We start from the raw sequence: 23,157 nt of genomic DNA, 5'->3' as shown, positions 1-23,157 counted from the left end.
TATTCATTTTTAAAAAATCACATCTTAACGTGGCATTTATTTTTTCAAAATAATGATACCGGTAACCAGCCTACATTTTGCAGACTGCAAACACATATCCCACAACTATATTTCCCACTGGAATAATTTTTCTATTAAAAAAAAAATTGTTTTCATACAAAGGACGTCCCAGCAGCGTGAGGCAGGTAAGACCACAATAGCTAAAAATGCCAGGAGCCAACCAGAACACAGGATCAGGGCTGTTCCTACCTAATGGCACTTTTTCTCTCTGGTTCAGCGTTAAATACCCAAAACCAAAATGGCCTTGTAGGACAAGGAGAAATACTGTACTATTCAATACGCAGCCCTAAGCCTTGATGGGGGAGAGGTGTTGGGGGTGATGGCGAAGACCTCTATTCTTAGGGGTCAGGTTCAAGGGCACGCGGGCGCCCGGTGCTCTTACCGTCCAGGTGGCTGACTTGGCGGTGCTGGACTGCTGGAAAGACACGTCAAAGCTGTGCGGCCCCGGGTAGTCAGTGTTGGAAGGGATGGCGGGCGAAGGCGAGAGGGCATCGAAGGTGGAGCTGGGCTGTGCGTAGGGCGAGGGCGCCGTGACGCTGTTCTGGGCGTGGTCTGTGTTGTAGGGGCTGGTGGACGAGGAGCCGTTCTGGATCTGCTGGTCCATGCTGTTCAGGAGCCCCAGGTTCGTGTACTGTGGCTGCAGGACACCCAGAAACCCCAACGTTAGCCATTTAGGCTGCATATCATGGCTCCAAAAAAGGCGTAATTTGGTGCAAGCCTTCTACAGAGTTCAGCCTCAGGTCCGTGAAACTTTACATTCGAGGGAAAATGACCAACTGATGATACATTGTTCAAAACACCAAAGAAGCCCAAGGCGTGTGTTTATGTTTTATAATGACCTGCACCGACCACACAGCTTCACGTGCATACTTTGAAGACAGGGGTCTCATCAAGAGCCTTTTGAAAATAGATTATGAAAATAGATTATGAGCTTTATTCACCAACTGGGTTAAAAGTATCAGTACTCAGTAGCTGCTTATGAATTCTTTAAAATAAATGAATATCACCTGCTACTCCACCACCTCCTGCTGTCATGATACTCAGAATGAGAAAGACCACTGGATAGATATGTTCTAGAGGAGATTTAAACATCAAATTGTTATTTGCAGAGCAAAATCAGTTGTCCTCCAAATTTCCTTTTAATCTTATCATTCTAAATTCTGTCTCAGTGTACCAATTCCCCCACCCCTCTTCACCCCTCCCCAGGACTGGGCTCCCCAAGACTGGAGGGGAATGGGTAGCAGAGTGAGGAAGAGACAACTATATATTTTATAAGGTAACATGCTAGTATAACAACCAAACACAGCCTAATTGTTTATCTGTTCTTTCATTTTCTTTGTAGCAGTTTATTTTCTAAAGCACAACATGTGTAAGAGAAGTATCATCTAGTTATGATTCAAATTCTATATTTGACATAATTCAGAAGTACATTAGTTCATATAACTTGTCTGCCAAAGGCTTTTATTTCTTCTAGGAAAACCAGTCCTGAATAGCTATTCAATTGAATATAAGATGTTTATGCAAAGAATGATTTAAATTTTCATTTCCACTGAAAAGAAAAATCTATACTGTATTACCATCAGAGAGAAGAAGCGATTTGCTCAAGCATCGGCTAGTAAGCCAAGCGTAGGGATTTTGAAACCAAATCTTCTGATTCCAAGTCAAGGGGTTTGACTACGCCATCACACCTGTCAGCCTGGTCAGATCACTGAAGTCATTCCCAAGTCAAACTGAACACATTTCCAGAAGGGGCCACCAGCCTCTGGTACAGTCTTCTCTTTATGAAGCCTTCTAACATGGAAGTCTCATGGTTTCTTTAAGTTGTCAACAGGAAAACAAATCAAAAGCAAAAAGGAGGCAGTCCTGTTGGTACATATTTTATAAAGGAAATGAGGAATCTGGCTTTTTTTTTTTTTTTTTTTTTTTGTCATTTTAGGGCTGCACCAGTGGCAAACGGATGTTCCCAGGCTAGGGGTTGAGTCTGGCTCTTTAACTGAACTCTAACTGAGTCCCAAAGTAAGTCAGATTATGGAGAACAAACTCACAAAGAAGTTGATGCTTGAAAAGAATTCTAACTTAATTTTAAGTGGAATAAAATTATTTTAATAAACTTTAAATATTTCACGTGGGGAGGAGAAAGAACTCTGCCATTCCATTCAGTCCAGAGAACATCCATCTAAATGTTAATGGTCGCATGTCCATTCCATTACATTTATATATTCGCATTCCACGGCCGAATGCCACGTCCCCATTTGCTCTTCAAATAACTATTAATCTCTTTACACTTATCCCCCTGCTGACAAGAGCAGCTGTTAGTCTCGCCTTCTCTCCTCTCTGACTTCCACAGCTCCTGCTCCTTCTCCTCTCCTCCACCTTCAGCTTCCCTTCCTGACAGGTGAGGCAAAGTCCAGGTGAGGCAGCCAAGAGAGAAAAAACTAAAACCTGAGGCCCGGATGAAGGCATCCACAGCCGGGGCTGAACTGAAGCTCTTAGGTATCCAAGCCTGAGGCAACAGCCTGGAAAGGGGATTGAAAAGAAATCTTTTGTGTTCAAGTTAAGGGTCAGTATACAAAGCACTCCTGAGCGTCCTGCAGGAATCAGATAATGCTCCCACTGGCACGCGCTTCCCTACAGCAGTACAATTAGGGAGGCAGCCGGCCCTGACAAAAGGGACAAAGAAATTCACCAAGCACTTTCTCACAGGCTGTAAAAAGCCTGTTAGGCCAACCCTCTCCTCCTCCTTCTAGCTACACAGAATGGAACTTCAGCTAATTGTGGGCTTGGAGGAGTACAAAGAAACATGGCCCTTTGAATTATTCTTTTTTTCCCAATATAGGTAAAGAGAAAAGTCTGGGGACCAGCTTTAAAAGCCAGTGAGTAAACACTCAGAGCTCCTTGAAGGACTTAAGAGAAATGGAAACTCCGTTTACCTCAGAGGTACAAAGCAGACAGCCCTGGGACAGTAATAAGACTGAACGCATTGGGGGGCACCAAAGAAGCAGAAACGAATTTCGACTCACTAATAAGTGTGGATGGCCGTGTTTTTAAATGTGCTCATTTTTAATCCCACACAGTTTAGGTGAAATATTTTACTTCACAACAACAGGATTGGCTTCCAAAGCTGATGCCTCAATTTATATAACATAAAGCTGGATTTCTCAGGTTCAGGCAAAGAACTCCTCACTACTCAAGATAAAAATAGGAAAACATATTTCAATGTGAAACTTCTCTCGAATTTTACTTGAAAGGAAGACAAAATTGAGTAGTATACTCAGTTGTCTTTTTTTCTTCTTTTTTTTTTAAGCATAAAACTAACACTAACTTTGAATTAACTAGCCTAAAACACAGACAAAAATAAACCCACCAATGTTAGAACTCTATGATTGGAAATCCCCCTGGAGACTTTTCATAGCTTTATTAAAAACTGATGTCATAAAGCTACCATAGGAAATAAGTTAATTTTAAAAGCATTTCGTTAACAACAACCAAAAAAGGTTATTGGCTTATTTCTTTGATTTGAAGAGAGTGGACTTGTTGACAAAGTTAGCAATTCGAGGCCAAGGGCAAACTTACATAGCCAAGAAGAACAAGTGTTAAGAAGGCAGGGCTAGCAAAATAATTCACATGGCCCATTGCAAAATGAAAACACAGGATCTCTTGTTCACAAATTATTAAGAGTTTCAAAATGGTGACAGAAGAGCCTTAAGCAAAGCATATGGCCCTCTCATGACTGCACACTTCACAGCCTCTGAAACCAGCTCTGTTCCAGGTTAATGTGAATAATATTTATATTTTATTTCCTGCTGAAGTGAAGCTGGTGGGATGAAGGAAGCAGTATACTGCCCTTTGTTTACTGTCAGTAGTTTCGTAAACACATAAGGGAGAAATGTGTGTTACACTTGGATGCTGCAGAGATGCCTATTTATAATGAAAAGTAAAATAGTCTCATAAGTTAGAACATGACATTCATAAGTAACAAAAAGTGTCCTGAGTAGAACTCCATATGCCCCTTGTGTTTCTCATGCAACAAATCTATTAGAACTTGCCAAATGTAATAGGAAGTGGATTGTCCCTGCCTAATCTCAGAGCATCTTGAAGTTGGAATAACCTTAACATACTCTCTGGCACTCAATGCAGTAATGAATGAACAATGTTATATAGCCGCCCTACCATGTCTGAAAGGGGAGACAGTCTTCTTTCCACAAAATATAAAAGGTGAGAATGAACGCAGTTTGTTTGATATCTGTTATAAGCCTAATAAAGTAAAACGATGGGTTTCCTTGGAATCCAAGCAGATGCTTCATTTCCTATGAAATTAATCTGAAATAGAAACTCACCACCCGGACCCTGGAAAATTCTCAATATCTTTAGCTGGAATGTATCCAGCTTCATCACAGTCTAGCTGATCTGACCACAGAAAGGATGAACACACCTTGGTCACTGAGACTTAAGCTAGTCCTGGAATGACAGAGCACCCCAGGGGGGTTCTGAAACCTGGAGCTGGTGTGGTAAGTACAGGGATACCCAGGGCTGAATCACAAACTGCTTGTTTTCACCATTAGGAAAGAGCAGATATAACTCCCATTCCCAAATATATAAAGAGTGTTTTCTTGGGTTTTTTCATTTGTTTGTTTTTCTCCTGTCATAAGTTCTTTTGCATCCTCATAGCCATCTACAGACTCTGATTCATTTCTTCACTAAATTATCATTTGGATGACTAGACTCAAAATGGCAATGTGGAAGACAGATTTCTCCTGACGAGTCATTGTTTTGAAAGTGTCCTAAAAATACTATCCCTTAAGCTTCATTTTATTTTTCTTTCCTACATCACATTGTTTAATGATCTTAAATTCTGAGTATATCCTGGGCCTTAATTTTCTTCTCGTCAGCTCAGCAATAATCTATATCAGTATTTATCACTGTTAACAAAACTCAGTATTGAATACCTGGGTTTAAAACCTACTTAAAGTTTGATGCTAAAAAATAATTTAAATAATTTAGTATCAAAAAAGAATTCTAATCAAGTCATATGACCAGAGCGATGAAACAGCAACACAGATATAATGGGCAATTCTGAAAACCTCTCTCTTCGAATTTATCTATATAAAAGAAATTTTATAAGTTCTCTTTCCTAAATATTACTATCTGCATTAGCTAATTTATGGCAACCTGGCAACAATAACTGATAATATATGGCAAGGGATTAGTAAAAAATGGGAATGAGGGCCATATCAGGCATAGAAGTGGTTACTTTGGGGACATATAATCAATTTATTTACCTCAGTTCAATTCAAATGGATCTTTGTCACAGGAAACAATAACGTGCCCAAATTCCATTTGAAAGATATTATATTTATAACCCTTGACTGACTCTTAGAGGAGGCTAGAGAATTAAACATTTTTCAGCACTCCTTTTATTCCTGAGTAGATTCTAGTAATGCAGAAGAACTTACACTTGGTGAGGTAGGGGCTAAGGCCAAACTCTGCCACTAATGTGCCATCTACCCCTGGGCAAGGCACTTAAACAACCTGGACCTTAGTTTCCTATAAACTAAAATCTGTAGAAAATTGAGGAGGCTGGTGATCAAACGTAAAGGGTGCACCCGTTCTAACATTCTTTTAGGGATGATCCTTCTCATGTACAGTGCTATTTAAAAATAATTCCATCAGATTGCTTTCAAAAAGTAAGAGAACTATTTTTTTTTTTTTTATACAGATTTGTCAGACCAAACCTACAAACCCAAATTGTTTCAGGCAGCAGCATATATAGTTTCCTCAGCTAATATAACCTTTCACCTCAGGCTCCATGGAGGAGATTTTTGAACACTTTAAAGCCCCTCCTGGGAAAAGAAAACAGTTTTCTTCATGACCCTGGCTTGGCAAAGCAGTCATTCAATTATGCTCTAGCAGACAGTACTACATTTTTATCCCCAAATATTGGCAAGGTAGTGACTTTTCAACAAGCACTGCCTTAGGGAGAAATGCTTGTCATTTTTGTCTTCTACCACCTGCCTCACCTCAAAGAATGATGGTTTGTTTTATGCTAGAATTAAACACAATTGATTTAAAGTGCTCCATTTGAGGTCAAGAAGATATTTGTATTATAATGTCAAGTTAAAGCACCATCTTTCCCTGTTAAGAACTTATTGAGCAGCACATTTTTCTCAAAGCCAGATTTTGTTAGGTATAAAATATTTCCCTTCTGTTGTCTTCCAGATGATCCTAGAAAGTGAGTGTTTGGAGGTAAAATACACTGATACCTTATAATGAACAATATATAAAAATAAAGCACTTAGGTATACAAACCTAAAAAGACAGCCTGCAAAGAGTTTACTAGAACCTAGGATATTTTATGTTATGATGCAAACTGTCAAGATTCCTTTGAGGGCCAAGATTCCATAACTTGGGAGAATTTCCTAAAAGCTCCTGCCAATGCCAACAAGAGCAGCTTAGACAAATAAATACAAAGTTAGTTAATCAACTGGACAACAGTGTCAACAGATATGACCCGTAATACTTGAAAAACCAGGAAGGGTGAAAGGTAATGAAGTTAAAACTCAATCCAAATATAACTAAATGACAGCTGTGTAGGGCTCAATTAAGGAAAAATAAACTTTAAATTCTATAATTTCATTAGTCCCTTCTAGTATTAAGGACAAACGAACAAAATTATAATCATGAGTATCTCCATGCTAAAAGAAACTGACATCATCATTACATACCAAGGAAGCACTGAGTTAGCAGAAAGCAGAAAGGTATAATTTTAATATTCAATAAATCTTGATCCATATAATAGGATAAAGGATACAGACTTTCAGTTTCTTTAAAGTGAAGGAGGAGTTACTGATTATAGTTGGATCAAAAATATGTTTGAGGAGAGTCCCCACTGTGGCTCACAATGTGGGGTTGAGGACCCGATGTTGTCTCTGAGGATGTGCGTTTTTGATCCCTGGCCTACCTCAGTGGGTTAAAGATTCAGCATTGTCCTAAGGTGTGGTGTAGGTTGAAAATGTGGCTTGGATCCAGTGGTGCCATAGCTGCGGTGTCGGCGAGTCGACCCCTAACCTGGGAACTTCCACATGCCACAGATGTGGTCATAAAAAAATAAATAAATAATTGAGGAAATTTTCAATCTCAAACAATCCTTGTATTAATAGTCTTTTAAGCAGACAGGATAAAAGAAGAAAGTACATGCTAATGAAGATCTTTAGTGAAGGTTATACCACCTACAAGGAAAGCATACTATTGGTGACTTTAGAAGCTCACCAATAATGCTCTTTAGGTTATTGAAGTGAGTTTAAATATTTAAAAATAATTTCAATAATGTATCTGTCTAGACCATATCAGAAATTATGACTTAAACAATAGAAGCATTAAATGTGATTAACGTTTTATCACAGGATATCACTTTGTTCACCATGATATGAAATTAAAGACATATCAATTTCAGTAAAATAATGGTGACCATCAATATTTAAAAAAAAAAATCTGGGGAGTTCTCTTCTGGTGCAGTGGGTTAAGGATCCAGCATTGTCACTGCAGCAGCTTAGGCCACTGCTGTGGTGTGGATTCAATCCCTGGCCCAGGATCGTCCACAGGCCATGGGTGTGCCCAAAAAAATATCTGATCCCTATTTAGCATCCGTATTCAATCCTCTCCGAAAGGAATATTAGCTGTTACTACTACTATCACTACCACCACTAAGTTCTTTCTGAGTCTATGTTTCTTACCATGTTTAAGTGCTTTGCATATATTTATTCATTTAATCCTCACGAGTTAAGTGGAATTAACTAAGGTTTTATACATATTTTATAGATAAGGAAACAGCTCCACAAGATTAAGAATTCATGGTAGTAAGTGACATAGCTCAAATATGAAACCAGTAGCTCTGGCTTGAGAACCCACTTTCTTAAGTATACTTCATTTAGGGTCACTCAAATTTCTGCCTGGAATTTTTATTAAAGAGCTAACTCAATGAAGAGCATACTTCTTTTGTCCCCCAAGAAAATATTTTCCACTCATTAAAGACAGGATATAAAATAACCATTCTTAGACTGTATGTCATTGCAAAGAACTGGAGAGCCAGCTCCTTGGAGCCATCACTGGAAAGCCCCTGAAGATGTGATCAGGTCATTCTCACAGTTGAACACCTTGAGCACGTTCCTAATCTCTTAGAATAAAAGCCCCAACTCTTTAAAATGGCCTGTGTCACACTATTTGAAACCTTCCTCTTTGGTCACTAAAGAATGGCATTCCTTCAGTTTTTCAAGGGCAAATTCTTTCATTCCTTTGGTCTTCAAGCCTTTTGCACATGCAGGCTGTTTCCCAGTTCATCTTTCAGTTTTGGCTTCAATGTCATGTCCAAGTAGAAGCCTTCCCTGACTGTCCAGATGGGCATTCTTTGTTTCATATTGTAATGGTACTGTAACTTTCCTCTTTGCATCATGTAATTATACTTAAAATTACTTATCTGTGTAAATCCTTTTTAATGCTGGTCCTCTCTATTAGACCATAAATTTGTGAGAGTCTATATTTGGTTTGCTTAGTGCTGGGTCTTGTATCTAGAACAGTGTCTGTGACCCAGCGGACGTTCATGAAATACTAAAGAATAAATGCAAAACATTTCAAGATAAAAATCACCTTCAGAAAGTATCTCATTTATTCTATCACAACCAAGTAATGCTTCTTTTTGGGGCTGAAGTAAGTCTGTCTCCAAATCAGATTCACCTCTTTATATAACACTGCCAGGTGAATGTTAACAGTGCATCTCCAAATAATCTCTATGACTTTTACTTTGTGTGTGGATTTGTTTTGACCGATGAGAACTGGACTTTTAGCTTCAGCTTTTATGGGAACTAGTAGCAGCGTAGCCAGTCCTGTCACTCACAAGGCCATGAGTAATACTTGGTAGCTCACACCTAGATGGGAAGTATATTAATGAGCTTCTACTTCCTTAAGACAAACACATACACATTTTTGTGCCAAGGTAGTGTTTCTTACCTGATGATCTAGATTTTATTTATCATGCATCTAGGTCAGCAACAAGAATCCAAATCTTTGTGATCATATAATTATTTGCTACCTATGGATAGTGCTTATTGAGAAGGAACCACCCAAACTCAAGCTTCACGTAAGATGTTAGTTTCTAGTAGACAGGCCACAATGTTGGTCCCTCCCTCTCTAATTTCCATGATTTTCTGCCCAGTTAGCTAGAATTTGGTTTAGAATAATGCCATAATTAAGAGCTTACAATTGTGTGTTTTGAGGAACTGAGACTGTAGTTTATTGGACTTGCAAACCATTTCTTACAAATAGTCTAAATCCATGACTTCATTTCTCAGACTTTATCTCATACACACACACACACACACACACACACACACACACACACACAGGTTACAAATGGAAAACTAAAGCATGAACTAAGGACTATACTACTCTGTCTATTCTATACATAGTACATTCTATACATATTCAAGAACACTGTTTCTTAAGTTCTAATTTGCTTTTGCTTGTCAAGTTCTCTACTGATTGATATATTTTTCATTATATTTGAGATAATTAAAGTTTTCAGTGATTTACTATGCTTTATAATTAGACATGGTGACTTATATATAACATTGAAGTGTTCCTTTAAGATTCATTTTTAACTGCAAAATAAAACTGAAGTTTCCACCTATGCCAAAGACATGCCTTACTTTGAAAAGACACTGATCTATTCATTTCATTCTATTTACCCCATTATGAAAGTAACAATCAATCAGCTTAATAATTACGACAGCTCATTAGTGCCTTATTTGAACAGAAAAAAAAAAAAAAGAACCTAGGGCACCATGATTAAGAACAAAATGACTTAAAATTTCTCAGACATCCTATAGAAATAATACCATAGAAAATAACATGTGAAAGTGTTTGTAAATCATCAAGCTTCTTTACCCAGGGCAAACTACTCATATCCCTGGTGATGATCGAGAAACATCAGGGGACAAAATGAATCAAGGGAACAGTGTGTCAGCAAGTAAATACTTTTAAAAAGTGACTAAGTGACTGCAAAGCACAATAAAAATCGAATCGGTTCCGTTGTGTGGCCAAAAAAAAAATCAAACACATTCTCTGTCCTCCTGGGTAATCAATTAAGTGAAAGCAGCACACTTTACACTGTTTACCTTGTTCAAGAACAAGTCAGTCCTTATTCAGGAAACTGCCCTGTCTTTTAAAAATCTTCTTGCTGCTTGAAGTATAATGGAAGTAAATACACGGGATCATTAAAAAAAAAAAAAAAAAAAAAGAAAGAAAGAAAAGAAAAGAAAGGAAGAAAAAAAAGACTTGCAAGTTATGATTCAGAACATACAGGTGGAGACCAGGCTTTCCAATGTGTGTAGTTGCTTTGCTTTTTGCCTTCTGTACAGATCAGTTGTGAACAGCCCTCTCTACGGGTATTTACAATATGCCATATTTTTTATCTGAAGATAGCGCTTCAAGCAGCAGCAACAGACACATGCCTTCATCACATTCAGGAACATTATTTGGTGACCTCAGGGAGGATACAGAGATAAATACCACTCATCCTCTACCTGCTTCTCCCCCTTCCCCACCTGGCAAGGTTTCAGGGGAGAGGCTGGGAGAGAACAGAGGAAGGAACAGAGAAGTACAAGTGTTCACAGGAGATAGGAGTTATTCCGAATGGGGGTTGGGGTGGGGAATCTGGAACATTTTTAAAGGTGAGGCTACCCCCCAGCAAGACCTAAAAAACTGGAAAGGATTTGGTCTGAAGATAAGTATGTGGAGAGTGGAATACAGAAAGAAAGCAGGAAAAGTACTTGCTCAGAATTCTCACTATTCTGATGTTCAGGCTTTCAAGCACTTCGGGATTATCTATTGAAATAATTTCCCAGGCCTAAGGCTCATTATGGGCTTTCCACTTCATCCAGTGTTACCGTTTCTCTCTGTGCAGATCTCAAAGAGAACTCAACTTCAGTCTGGTGACAGAGTCTCACATGGTCTATTTAAAAGTAATCAAGCCATTCCCCAAACATCTGATGTTGCCCTTTGAGAGGGTAATGGTTTTCCTTTTAATTCTGATTCCATCAATAGCGTGACACTAATCCAGACTGATTTGAGTAAACAGGGCATATTCCCCATTGTCTCTGTGATCTGAGAAAGAATGAACTTGAGAAAGATCACTGCCTGGATTGGAAATGGCCCCTTTGGGTGTTTTGCGCAAGCTTGAAAGGAAAAAGAAAATGCCTGTGCGGAGTTCTTTCCAAGGCAAGCTTACTTTGGGGGTGGTAATGTTCATTGGGGTATTATACTAAACTGCACCTATTAGCGGCTTTAGCACCAATAAGAAAGTAGAACTATTTCTTTTGTAGTGTTTCCAGAAGAGCTGACGAGAGTGTTTCATAAATTTCCGCCTCTGGCAATGCACCACAGCTTGACTCAAAATTCCCTCTTTCAGCTTTTATAAAGAAATCTGCCCCCCCCACCCTGCCCCACCCCACCACTTAAGAAACACAGACAAGATGCAGTTCAGATCACAAGTTTTGCATAAGATATTAGTTTACACTCTACACATGTCCACTGAGCTTCCGAAAATGTTTTATTGTTGTCAGTTGTTCTCCTACCTAGAACTAGATACTGAATTTTAAGTTGACTGGTAAACATTATCCAGGGAAATGATGTCAGAATTTACAAGATGGTTCAATTTTACTTTGTCTTTGAAAAAGAAATGAAAACAGAATACATACTGTTAGTCATTATCAAACATGAAATAAATTTATAAATGAGCACTTTCTAAGTTGGGGGGACAGAAAATGGAAAAGAATGCTTTGGGAATAGGAAAGGTGTGCTACACTATCAAACCAAATAAGAACATCAAATGTGGGGAAGTATAAAGTACTGTTTTTTGAGAAGACTTTGCAGACCCTTTTCTGCCAAGGAGGTTGTACAGCAATGTGGTATTTTGTGGGACCTCACTGTTTCCCCTAACGTTTGTAGAGTTAAAAGCAGAACAAACCACATTTCAGCACCGGCTGTTTTCAAAATTCATTTTATATTAGTAGAGGATTAGGCTGGTAAGTACAAGAAAGGAAGGTGATACAAACTTAGACCATCCCTTCATATATCATAGAGCCTAGTTCTCCCCCCTACCCTCTCTCTGAGTTTCCTCCCTAGTGAACCTACCCCACCATTATCTCTTTAATTGACTGCATTTTCTTCCTGGGTGAGAAGGAAGTGATGAAGGAGGCTGTAGAAGGAAATGATCTCAATATAAGTAAAGACATGTCTTGCCCAATATTTCTGTTCAAAACTTAAATGAAAATGTGTATCCTTGTCCAAAGTGAAATTTGAAACAAAAATTATGGCAAGGTTTTTTAAAATTTGAGATACCAAGATTTGGACTTTTTATTATTGCTGTTTTTGGTTCAGTTTGGGGGGTTGTTTCTTAAATAATATGTTTATATTTTCCCAATTAGGATTCTCATCTTGAACAAATGTCGTAGTTGGCATATTGTGTCACGCTGAGCTCCAAGATTACTATCTGCTTTTGGAGCAGTGACCAGAGAAGAGAGTTTTCCCATTCTGATTCTAAGATGACTATTTAACAAATAAAATTAATTATAATTAACATAGAAAATCAGTCTAGGTTGTGTTCCTAGCTTTGATTAGTTTAAGAACGTAGTTACCATAGAGTGAGACATCTTATCTGTCTCTATAGAGGTCTAAAGAATGGGAATGGGAAACACTCAACTTCGCCCAGACCAAGCAATCATTTGGACTAATTTTTCTTCCTCCCTGCAGGATGACACTTGTCATTCCTAGAGCATGTGGACAAACTTTTGAATCTGATATTTTGAACACTGTCCATGATTTCAGAATATGCATTGGTCCCAGCTCTTAGTGAGATAAAAGCACTTACCCGCTATTTGTACTGTTTCTTACAAAAGCTTTCCATTTTGACGTGCATACTGCATATAAATCATTATTTAAATCAGCATTCTTCTTTCAAGTTAATATATCATGTTCTTTTGTTTGGTCCTATGCAGTTTGTCTTTGCATTTTTATTAATTTTCTACCTTCAACCCAGGATGACCTTCCTTCCTCTTCCCTGTGGCTAAATTCTAGTTCTCAAACTATGTGAAATATTACCTCCGTCATGAACAGGCTGACCCATTTCACTGTCTTTGAGAGACTTTGGTGTCTCTCACCACATTTGGTTTTATACCTGAGTCATTTATGAATACTTTATGTACACACTAGGACTGTGAGTTCTCAGAGGCCAGTGACTGCAACTTATTTATTTCTGCTTTCCTGCTGGTGCCCAGCACCAGCACCATGACTGTACTTAACTAGTCCTCAGTAAATGTTGAGTTGCAACGACATGCTTCTTTTCTAAGGGAAATAATCTAAAGGATTTGTGGCTGGGACATCAAAGTCACTGTCTCTAATTTACAGCCAAATATATACACCACTTTTTTAATGTAGGGTGGGGGTGGAGGAAAGAATGAAATAAACAGTGGGTCTTTTTTTATAGTATGACCATATACTTGATTGTCTAAGTGGAACACCTGGAAAGTAAAAGGGGTGCTATTAATAACTACATTTTGAATAACAGGTATAAATAAGGACAAACCAAGATCAATTTATCTATGGCAGGAATCACAGCTATGACAAAGAACTATGGGCAGGAATACACAAGTTGCATTAGACTTTAGAAACAATCCATTTCTACCCTTCCAAAGGTTCCAGAGAAGTGATGGATATTCTTGCAAAGCAAGTAGCCAATGTGAAAGCGGAGAGATGCATTTTTATACATCTAGGCAGTCTTGAACAAAGCCATTTATTCTCCCCAAATGCACCCTAGTTCAGCTCCAAGCACCCATTCTATTGTTTAAAATCCTTTTATGTTTTCATTATCACTTTATTAAATGTATTCTGATGTTCCACGAGCATGTCTACCTTTCCTATCTTACCTTTCTACCTTTTCTTTCTAATTCTGTCATACTTTCAATTCTGTCAGGACTATTTGACATTTCAGAGGACCCCAGTATTAACTCTGCCTATGTGCCTCTGCTGATGCTTTATTTCCTCACCTGAAATCTTCCTTCCCTCTAATATATCTAAAACTTCAGAAAGTTCTACCTGTCCTTCCAAGTGAAGCTGCATCACACATGTACATGTAGACTTTCATGATCCTCCTGCTGGGGTACTCTCTCTTTGACCCTTTATATTATCTTGCTCACACATCTCCTATGACACAAAAGGTCTGTCCTGTATTATAACTGTACATATTTGTTTCCCTTATGAACTGCAAATTTATGAGTGTAGGAACCGTTTCTTACTCATTTTTATATTCTATGGACCATCTTCTATGTAACTGAGGCTCAGCAAACATCTATTTTGAAGGAGTACGTCTTTTTTTCTAATCTAAGTTTCTCTTCCTCAATTCTATTCTTCAGGAACATGGACAAATTTCACCATAATTAAAAAGTATAAATGAAAATTATAAAATGTCTATAGAGATAACATGTTAATAAGCTATACGTCCCTATTTTCTTATGTCTCCAAACTGTGTTCTTAAGAGAAGATCTGGACTAAGATAGATAACTTAACTCTTAGCTCAACTGTTTTACCCCAACACTTCAATCCATTCTCTTCTAGAACCAAAATCTACTACCTCACTTGATATCCTTCATGGGCAACTCGTTCCACTAAATTGACACTAGACAAGATCAATGGATCAATCATCTGACTTTTTTCTCATCATATATTTGAAAGAAAATTCTGATTCCATTGACTTAGAGAAATTTTCATCTTCAAGATAGTAAGACTGTTATAGAAATAATGAAGTTATTTTTTACTGGTATGTCTTTTGGGTCTCTATGTTCAGTTATTTACTGACATAAAACAATTAGAAATTAAAAATGTATTCCACAAACGAAAAAGTTTAATTGCATGATATTCCCAGGAGGGAAGGATTTTTAACCCATCCCCCTCTTTTCTACCAGCACAGGTCCCTCCCAAAGCAATTGCATGCACCTCAAAGAAAGCTTGGGTACATTTGTGGCAACATATTTTTCCGTGATAAACATTAAAATATCTCATGACCTTAAATATATACTCCCTTAATAGGAATAATATAGAACCTAAATTCTATATATGCTTAGCGTCCAGGAAAATTTTAGCATACTTGGTATTCAGAAAATATGTGTGTTATGATGAAAGCACAACCGATGTTTTTTTGATTACTATAGTTAACCAGCCATTCATTTATGTCTCCTACTGTACTCTCCACACTCCCGTTTAGGATGACTGCTCTTCTAAAAAACAAAACAAACCAAACATACTTTTTCCTTATCTAGGTAAAGGATAAGTGATTTATTATCGCCACTCATTTTTCCAATAGTAGTGAAGTAAAGTATGATCTATGATCTGTGATCTAAGGTCTCTTTCTCCCAGTCCCCTCTGGGCTTGAGGGCAACCGATTGTCAAACAAGTAGTGCAATCTAAGACCACAGTGTGGAGGGAGGAACGCAGCCTGGCTGACACCTGAATTAAATCTGCAGCTTCTGCTTCTTACCTACCGTGATTTTTACCTCTGGTGCTAAATGTCTCAGAGGCACAACACGGAAAAGCTAAAAATAATACATTTATTAACTGCAAAGAGAGAAGCCACTCTCATGAGGGGGGGAGGTGTGATTCAGCCCTTGGAAGTAGTATAAGGACAGGAAAGACTATTTTCCCTACCAGTGCAGGCCCAGAGGTCAATTAATTGGCAATGACCCGAACTCGAGAGCTCATACTGCTGCCTCAGCACTTTGCTTTTTACTCTCAACTAGATTTGCACCTCAGTTCTTTGTGGAAACTTTTTTGGAGCACTCACCATGAATCACGAGAGCCCTTTTTAGAATTTTTTCCATCTCTTTTGGTATTCAGCAGAAAAAAGTTAAGAGACTGGGACACATTTTTACACCTTTAGCTCTCTCAATTGCAGAAAGAGAAACCATTAACTTCGATTTATAAAATGAGGCATTTCAGTATGAGCCTTGAAGTCTCCAATATTGCAACCCATTCACTAAAGTACTTTTCCATGTTCACACAGAAGCCCTCATTCAGATTTTTGTAATAAAATGTCGTCCTTTTAGGGAGGAGATTGGAGAGCTTCTCTCTCTCTCTCTTTTTCTCTCACACATACACACACACACGCAACCCAGTTCTTTTGGCAAGAAAATTGAACTAAAACAATCTGTGAAGAAGGTCCTTTCTTTGGTGCTTCACTATCCAAGTCTGAGACCAGTCCCAGAGGCTGGGTCTTTCCAGCCTGTGGCTGGAAGGGTGCTTGCTTGAAGCCTCTTCATTGTAACCCAAGGGTGGAACCTTAAGCTGTGCCTGTTACATCCTGTTCACCTTTTCCTCCCTTCAGGACCCTTTCCTGTAACGACTTCCCCAAATCCAGCTCTGCTTGCAGGGAAAGAACTGGGAAGTTATGGGAAAGAGGGAAGAAGAGGAACAATGTCCTTATATTGTTTTTAGGTTCTCACTCCAAGAAGTCCCCAGCAAATTAAATCAAAAAATTATTTGAAGTCAGTGAACCAGTTATCATTTTCAAATAATTTTCACTCTCACAGGGAGTGACACACCTTTGGATTCTTAATCTACCCATTTTTAAACAGTTTTTCTATGATAGTCATCCATGGCTGATTCTGTATTGATGGTTACTAATAAACATTATCTGAAGGTGAATGCTAAAACGTTATAACTTTTGTATGAAATTTTCAGATTTTCAGGGCCATGTGGTCCCAGGCATTTCATATACCCAGAGGTTAAAAAGGCATTTCCACCAAGGACTAGATATTAAAACTTAACTATATGCAGGAAAGAAAGCTGTTCTTGAGCAAAAGAACGGAATGAAACTAATACACACGACACACACACTAGCGGAAGAATATAAAAATCCTGACGGAAATTCAGGAAAAGACACAGGCAGGTAGAGAAATTCCGCCATATTTTTTCATCTCCTCTATGTACATTAACAGGATTTCAAGGGAAAACAGACAGCTACCACTTCTTGAGCACCTGACCACACATAAGCTAAAGATTTGAAAAACCAGACCATGTAAAGGTATTTTCTTTCACCACGAGGATGTCATACTCCCACATACAGCACAACTCTTTTTGCCTCCATAAATGGCTGTCATTCCTACAAATACCTCTTCTCGCGGCATTCATGCAGTTTTTTTTCTTTTATGAGAAATAATCGATTCTTCACTTTACATCAATTTTGTACTGTTCTAAAACCAACTTTTGCTTCTACCCTTCTACAAACTTAGACACCCATAGATCCAATCCTGCCTACAAATGTGCATGAAATAGTTCATGAATACACACTAAGTGAGATGATATAACCGACGTATCTTTTTTTTTTTTTAATGATTAAAACAGAACGACATTGAAGAGAAACAAGATAATCTTCAAAGTTACCTCCATTAAAAAAAAAAAAAAGGTTGGTAACATTTTAAGCTAACTTTCAATATTAAAGCAAAACAAGAAACTCAAGTTTCTCCACTGAGGACAAGCAAGGCTGCTTGAATGTTTTAAAGGAAAATAGGCACTTCCTTTTCCTTCTTTAGATAACTTGATATTTCCCCTGCTGTATTTACACAGTTCAGGTGTCTAGACAATAGCATGGTCAATACGATAGCGTGGGCCAGGCTTTTGTCACCTTTTGGGGGACGCTTCCTTGTGTTGTCTGCCCAGAGTACTATGCACTTTGTTTTGATTTTTAAGGAGCTCAGTTTGAGTACTCCAGTCTGCCTTTCCAAGCATTCACCTGCAAACGTTTTCATCTGAAACACTGAACTCACTCTCCACACTGCAATCCCCCCCCCCATCTGATTAGTGTCAACACAGCTGCCCTATTCTGAGGAATGTAAACTAATATTGTTGTTAGACCTCCCTCAACCTTAGGAAACTTCCTCAAAGCCTTACAGTCTCTTCAGGATTTTTTTTCTTATCCCTTTGCCCAGAGGTTTAAATCCCTGAGACAGACTTAACTGAGTAGAGACCAGGGAGGCAAATGTCAATTCCTTCAATAAAATCCTATGTGCTATAACACATTTACATGTTTGCATATATAAATATATAATAACGCATTGCTCTAAAATAACTTCATCATTTAACGGGGAAAGTTGAAGTCAATCACCAGACAACAGGGACATTAATGAAGTCCCCTCAGGATTTAGAGAGGTCTCCGGATTGACAGAATTCAATGAAGATGGCCTAAAAAAAAAACAACAAAAAAAATCTCACCTGATTACTGTGGGAAAAAAAAAAAAAAAAAAAAAAAAAAAAGCTTCCTTTGCTTTTAGGATAAAGTCTGGAGAGAGAACTAAGAACTTTACTGAGTTGAGACACAATAAAGTAATTTGTCTCACTGGTACGTGAATACCCAACAGAGGAGTCATTTCAGTATATCTAGCAGAAAGGGATCTGCACTTTCAGTCTGTCCTTATACAAAGTGATTTTATAAACTCCTGAATATTGGGTTTCCCCAAATAAAAAACATCACCCAGAAATTTTTCTTCTCCCTTTTCTCCTGTTTCATCTCCTACTTAAAAAAAAAAAAAAAAAAAAAAAAAATTCTTACAGTCACCACAGAAGACTTAACCAAGAAAGAGAGATTCCTATATACAGTTGCAAAAACATTATATTGGGTGTCCGAGAACCACACATATGTAAGCTTTTCTTAAAAAAAGAAAAAAAAGAAATGAAATAGCATCTCTAAATAGAGTGCTAAAATCTAAAAGCCTTACCTCACTAAATTGAGTCTGGGCATTGTTTTCCAGGTACAACATGTTAGCTGTAAGATTGATCAATGCCGCTGTCCTCTCTTCTGGCTCCAGGATTTTGCCAACCCCCCCACCCCCTCTGAGACCCTTACAGTAGGAATCTACTAAGAAGATAACAGAACTCAAGTCCCTCTCTCTCTTTCTCTCTCTGTACATAATTTTAGGTTCCCCAATATATACCCAACTATAGGCATGAGGGGGCGGGACTCTTCTCTTTACCTGTCCAATCCATCAACTTCCACCTGGACTCCTTCACTCCAATGGAGTGAGGCCTCTCCCATCTCATTAAGTAGTTAGAATTCCTTATCACCAATCTTTAAAAGAAAAAGAAAGAGAGGAGGAAAAAAAAGAGAGAGAGAGAGAGACAGGTAAAACTTTCCCTTGTCTCTTTTATAAGAAAGTGCACTCTCTCCTGAAAACAAAATCTCCCCAAACAAACCACAAACCTTACCACCACCAGGACTTATAGAAAGCACTTCAGAAAGTTATTTTACACTTTGCAACTGAAAAGAAAAACTTCAGGGAAAGCTTCTGGAAGGTTTTGTTTTGTTTTTGTTCTTTAAACCTAGATGTGGTGTTTCAAGCATGATTACACAGAAATTTGGGAGAAATACTCAAATACATGCTTATATATCCTCAATATAAAAAAATAAAATCCACTGCCAGATAGGTGAAGTTTTCAACATATTCTCTCCAGAGAAATGTCAGTGGTTTCACACAAAGCTATGCCAACATAAGCCATTTGATTGTTCAGAGCATGTTTCAATAACAGTTTAAACCATCGGTCCCGTTAACTTGTAAAAACAAACAAACATACACACTACGTACAGGAAATAGAAATCCTGGGAAAAGTACCCATTTTTTTAAAGCTCTTGAAGAAGAAGGAAAAGAAATACCTGTTTCTATCATTATTTCTTGAGACATGGGATCAATACAATAATTTATCTGAGTATTTATTTTCTCTATTGTATCTAGTTTTTATTAATGCTCAAAGATAATATTTTAGAAGAGGTAATAAATTACTAATAAAAAGATAAATCTTCAAGTCTGAGAGGCTGATTAGCTTTTGCCTCAAAATATATTTATGTAAATACACAACAACATTCATGTAGAATCCAGCCTTGCTTATCAGAATCTAGTGAAGATGAAATGTGCCCTGACGCTTATTGAGTGATTCACTAAAATATGATCCTGAGTGTCTAGTACTCTGCATACTCTAGTTAGATTTATATCTATCACCTCTTCCCCATACTTGGGAAGACAAATGCCCTCTGTCCTGCCTGAAGGTTACAAGTGGACAAGATATCTATAAGTGAATATTCACATTTCTTCTAAAATTTAGAAGATTAGAAGAAAATTTGAAGCCAGATTAGTATATGAATTTTTTTTTTTTTTTTTTGTCTTTTTAGGTCTGCACCAAGGCATATGGAGTTTCCCAGGCCAGGGGTCAAATTAGAGCTGTAGCTGCCAGCCTACACCACAGCCACAGCCATGCAGGATCCCAGCCATGTCTGCAACCTACACCACAGCTCACGGCAATGCTGGATCCTTAAACCACCGAGCAAGGCCAGGAATTGAACCCATGTCCTCATGGATTCTAGTCAGGTTGCTTAACCACTAAACTATGATGGGAACTCCAGTATATAAACTTTAAAAGTACACAAGTATATTCATGACCTTAGATTTGCCTCCTCTTTGTTTTTATATCATATAATGCATGCACCTAAGGGATGATATGATCATGAGGTGATATTTATTTTAAAGCCCCTCAGTTACTGGCAAGAATGTTTCTTTTTTTTGCAAAAATTTTTCAGTAATATCATTTGATCTCAAGTGTTTATGAAGATGACCATACTCTAATGCTACAAATTTATATCAGATAAAATAGTCATTTCTTCACTGAATTTTGGATACATGATCTCTTACTACATGTAACTAACCAAATAAGCACTGCTACAGCTAAAAAAACAAAAACAAAAACAAAAAACCCCAAAAACTAATTTAAAGAAAGGAAAAAAAGAGAAAGAAAAAAAGAGAGAGAGAAATGACTTGCAAAATGCAATTTAATTATTTATAGTGTGTATTTAAATTACACAACTACTGACAGCTCCAGATCAATACTCAAAAGTAGGTAGCTGTTTCCTTAAAGCTGTGCTCTATTGTAGTGGTTCAAAAACTTGGATGACCCTGAGAATCACCTGGGGTATTTTTTAAAAACAGACTTCAAGACCTGGTCCCAGATCTCCTGAATCAGACTCTCCAGGGATAAGACCCCCCTAAATCTGTGTTTTCTATAGCCCAATAGGAAGTTTTGAATGAGTCAGGTTTGAGAATTAATCTGGAGTAAACACCCTTAGCACAACTGGCCAGGAAGTCATCTCTGGCTTCCTTTTTAACGCAAATAGAGTAGTATAATCATTTGAACTCCTAAATCTAGGATTCACAGTTTCAGATGTTGATGATATTCTATCAGAATGTAAACAGATTTCATCTATCACAAAGTCAGACGATCCCCAGCAGGATTCATGGATTAAAAAAAAAAATCAAATTCCTTCTATCTATCACCTTAGCCTTCAGAATGTTCAGGTCAGACTCTGATCTCTCTCTAACGTATCTACCAAGATCTAAGACGTGTATCTTACATATAAGATATGATTCATCTGCTAAGGCCACTTGCATGTTTTGGGTACTTGAGGGGAAGGAGTACTGGACTGGGGGTTATAGGAGTAACCTCTGTGCCTTGAGGCAGGTTACTTAACCACTGTGGATTCAGGTTCCTCATTTGTGAAATGAGAGGCAGAACTAAGTTTTTTCTAAAGACCATTACAAAGATAAGCGTCTCAGTCCAGAATCCATGAAAGTGATTTAGAGGATTATTCACATTTTTCTTATTTTACTTGGATGTTTGTACCTCAATTTGCTCATCTTAAAACTGTGCAATGAAACAGCTGAGTTACACAGATACTATGACGCTTAAATGACATAAAGAACAAGGTATAATGGGGGAGTTCCCATTGTGGCTCAGTGGTTAATGAACCCGAATAGGATCCATGAGGATGCGGGTTTGATTCCGGGCCTCACACAGTGGGTCAAGGATCTGGCATTGCTGTGAGCTGTGGTGTAGGTTGCAGACACAGCTAAATACATGCATTTATTCAACCAGAAAGTTACAAAGAAGCAATCATTTTCTGTGTTCTCTACATAACAAGGCTTATCTTGGATCTCAACAGTTTTAACAATGTGCATTAATTTTCCTAACAACCTAGTGATGTAGGTAAGTTTTTATTATTCTCATTTTGCAGATAAATAAACTCAAAGATCTTAAGTGGGTTTCCCAAGTCCTCAGGAGTCAAAACAACTTCATTTAACTTTTCTTAATTTTTCATTCTCAGCCAATTCCCTCAAAGCTGCAAGGCCTTAGGATCAGGGGTCAGCACTCTCCCTTGAATGAAAATGCCACTGCTGTAAATACAATTGGAAGCAGAAACCGTTCAAAATATAAGATTAGGAGTTCCCGTGGTGGCTCAGTGGTTAACCAACCCAACTAGTACCCATGAGGATGCGGGTTCGATCCCTGGCCTTGCTCAGTGGGTTAAGGATCTGGCATTGCAGTGAACTGTGGTATAGGTCATAGACACGGTTCAGATCCCGCATTGCTGTGGCTGTGGTGTAGGCTGGCAGCTGTAGCTCTGATTTGACCCCTAGCCTGGGATTTTCCATATGCCATGGGTGTGACCCTCAAAAGACAACTGAAAAACAAAAGATGTAAAATTAACATTTATGATTTCCTGAAATACATACATTGTTAAAATTTCTTGAATATCCTTCTTAACAGGTATTCATGGAAAGAGCTCTTTGTACATTAAAGATATTAACCCCTTATCATAAGTGCTGTACATATGTTTCTACTCTATGTATATGCCTGTGTGTATATGTGTTTTTGGAGATTCAAACTCATATATGGTTTTATGGTTTCCTTTTTGGTGTAGAAGAATTTTAATTTTTTATGGAGTTGTACTTATCATTATTATGATTTATTACTTTTCAAACAAAGTTTGAAAAGCCTTTGTCAGACCAACATTATAAAACCCTTCAGCCATATTATCATTTCATATTATTATGGGTTTTTGAATTTTTTCACATGCATATCTTTTTTTTTCTTTTTTTTTTTTTTTTGTCTTTTTATCTTTTTAGGGCTGCACCCACGGCATATGGAAATTCCCAGGCTAGGGGTTGAATCAGAGCTGTA

General features: G+C 37.9%; 1 protein-coding gene across 9 annotated transcripts in view; it reads right to left on the bottom strand.

Annotated features, from left to right (window-relative positions):
• TP63 (tumor protein p63) overlaps positions 1-23,157 on the bottom strand; it is a 231,093-nt gene that overhangs the window by 83,912 nt on the left and 124,024 nt on the right. For 8 of the 9 annotated variants that reach the window (XM_021070042.1, XM_021070044.1, XM_013982288.2 and 5 more), the window contains one exon: positions 443-697. In XM_021070042.1, coding sequence (XP_020925701.1) covers positions 443-697 — 255 coding nt within the window. Of the gene's footprint in view, positions 1-442; positions 698-18,872; positions 19,076-23,157 lie in introns of those variants that run through there. The other variant, XM_021070046.1, reaches the window with a different exon arrangement.

This window comes from Sus scrofa, chromosome 13 (genome assembly GCF_000003025.6).
Source record: "Sus scrofa isolate TJ Tabasco breed Duroc chromosome 13, Sscrofa11.1, whole genome shotgun sequence".
Taxonomy (NCBI): Eukaryota; Metazoa; Chordata; class Mammalia; order Artiodactyla; family Suidae; genus Sus; species Sus scrofa.
The sequence above is the reverse complement of the archived record's forward strand: the minus strand, read 5'-3'. Positions and strand labels throughout refer to the sequence as shown.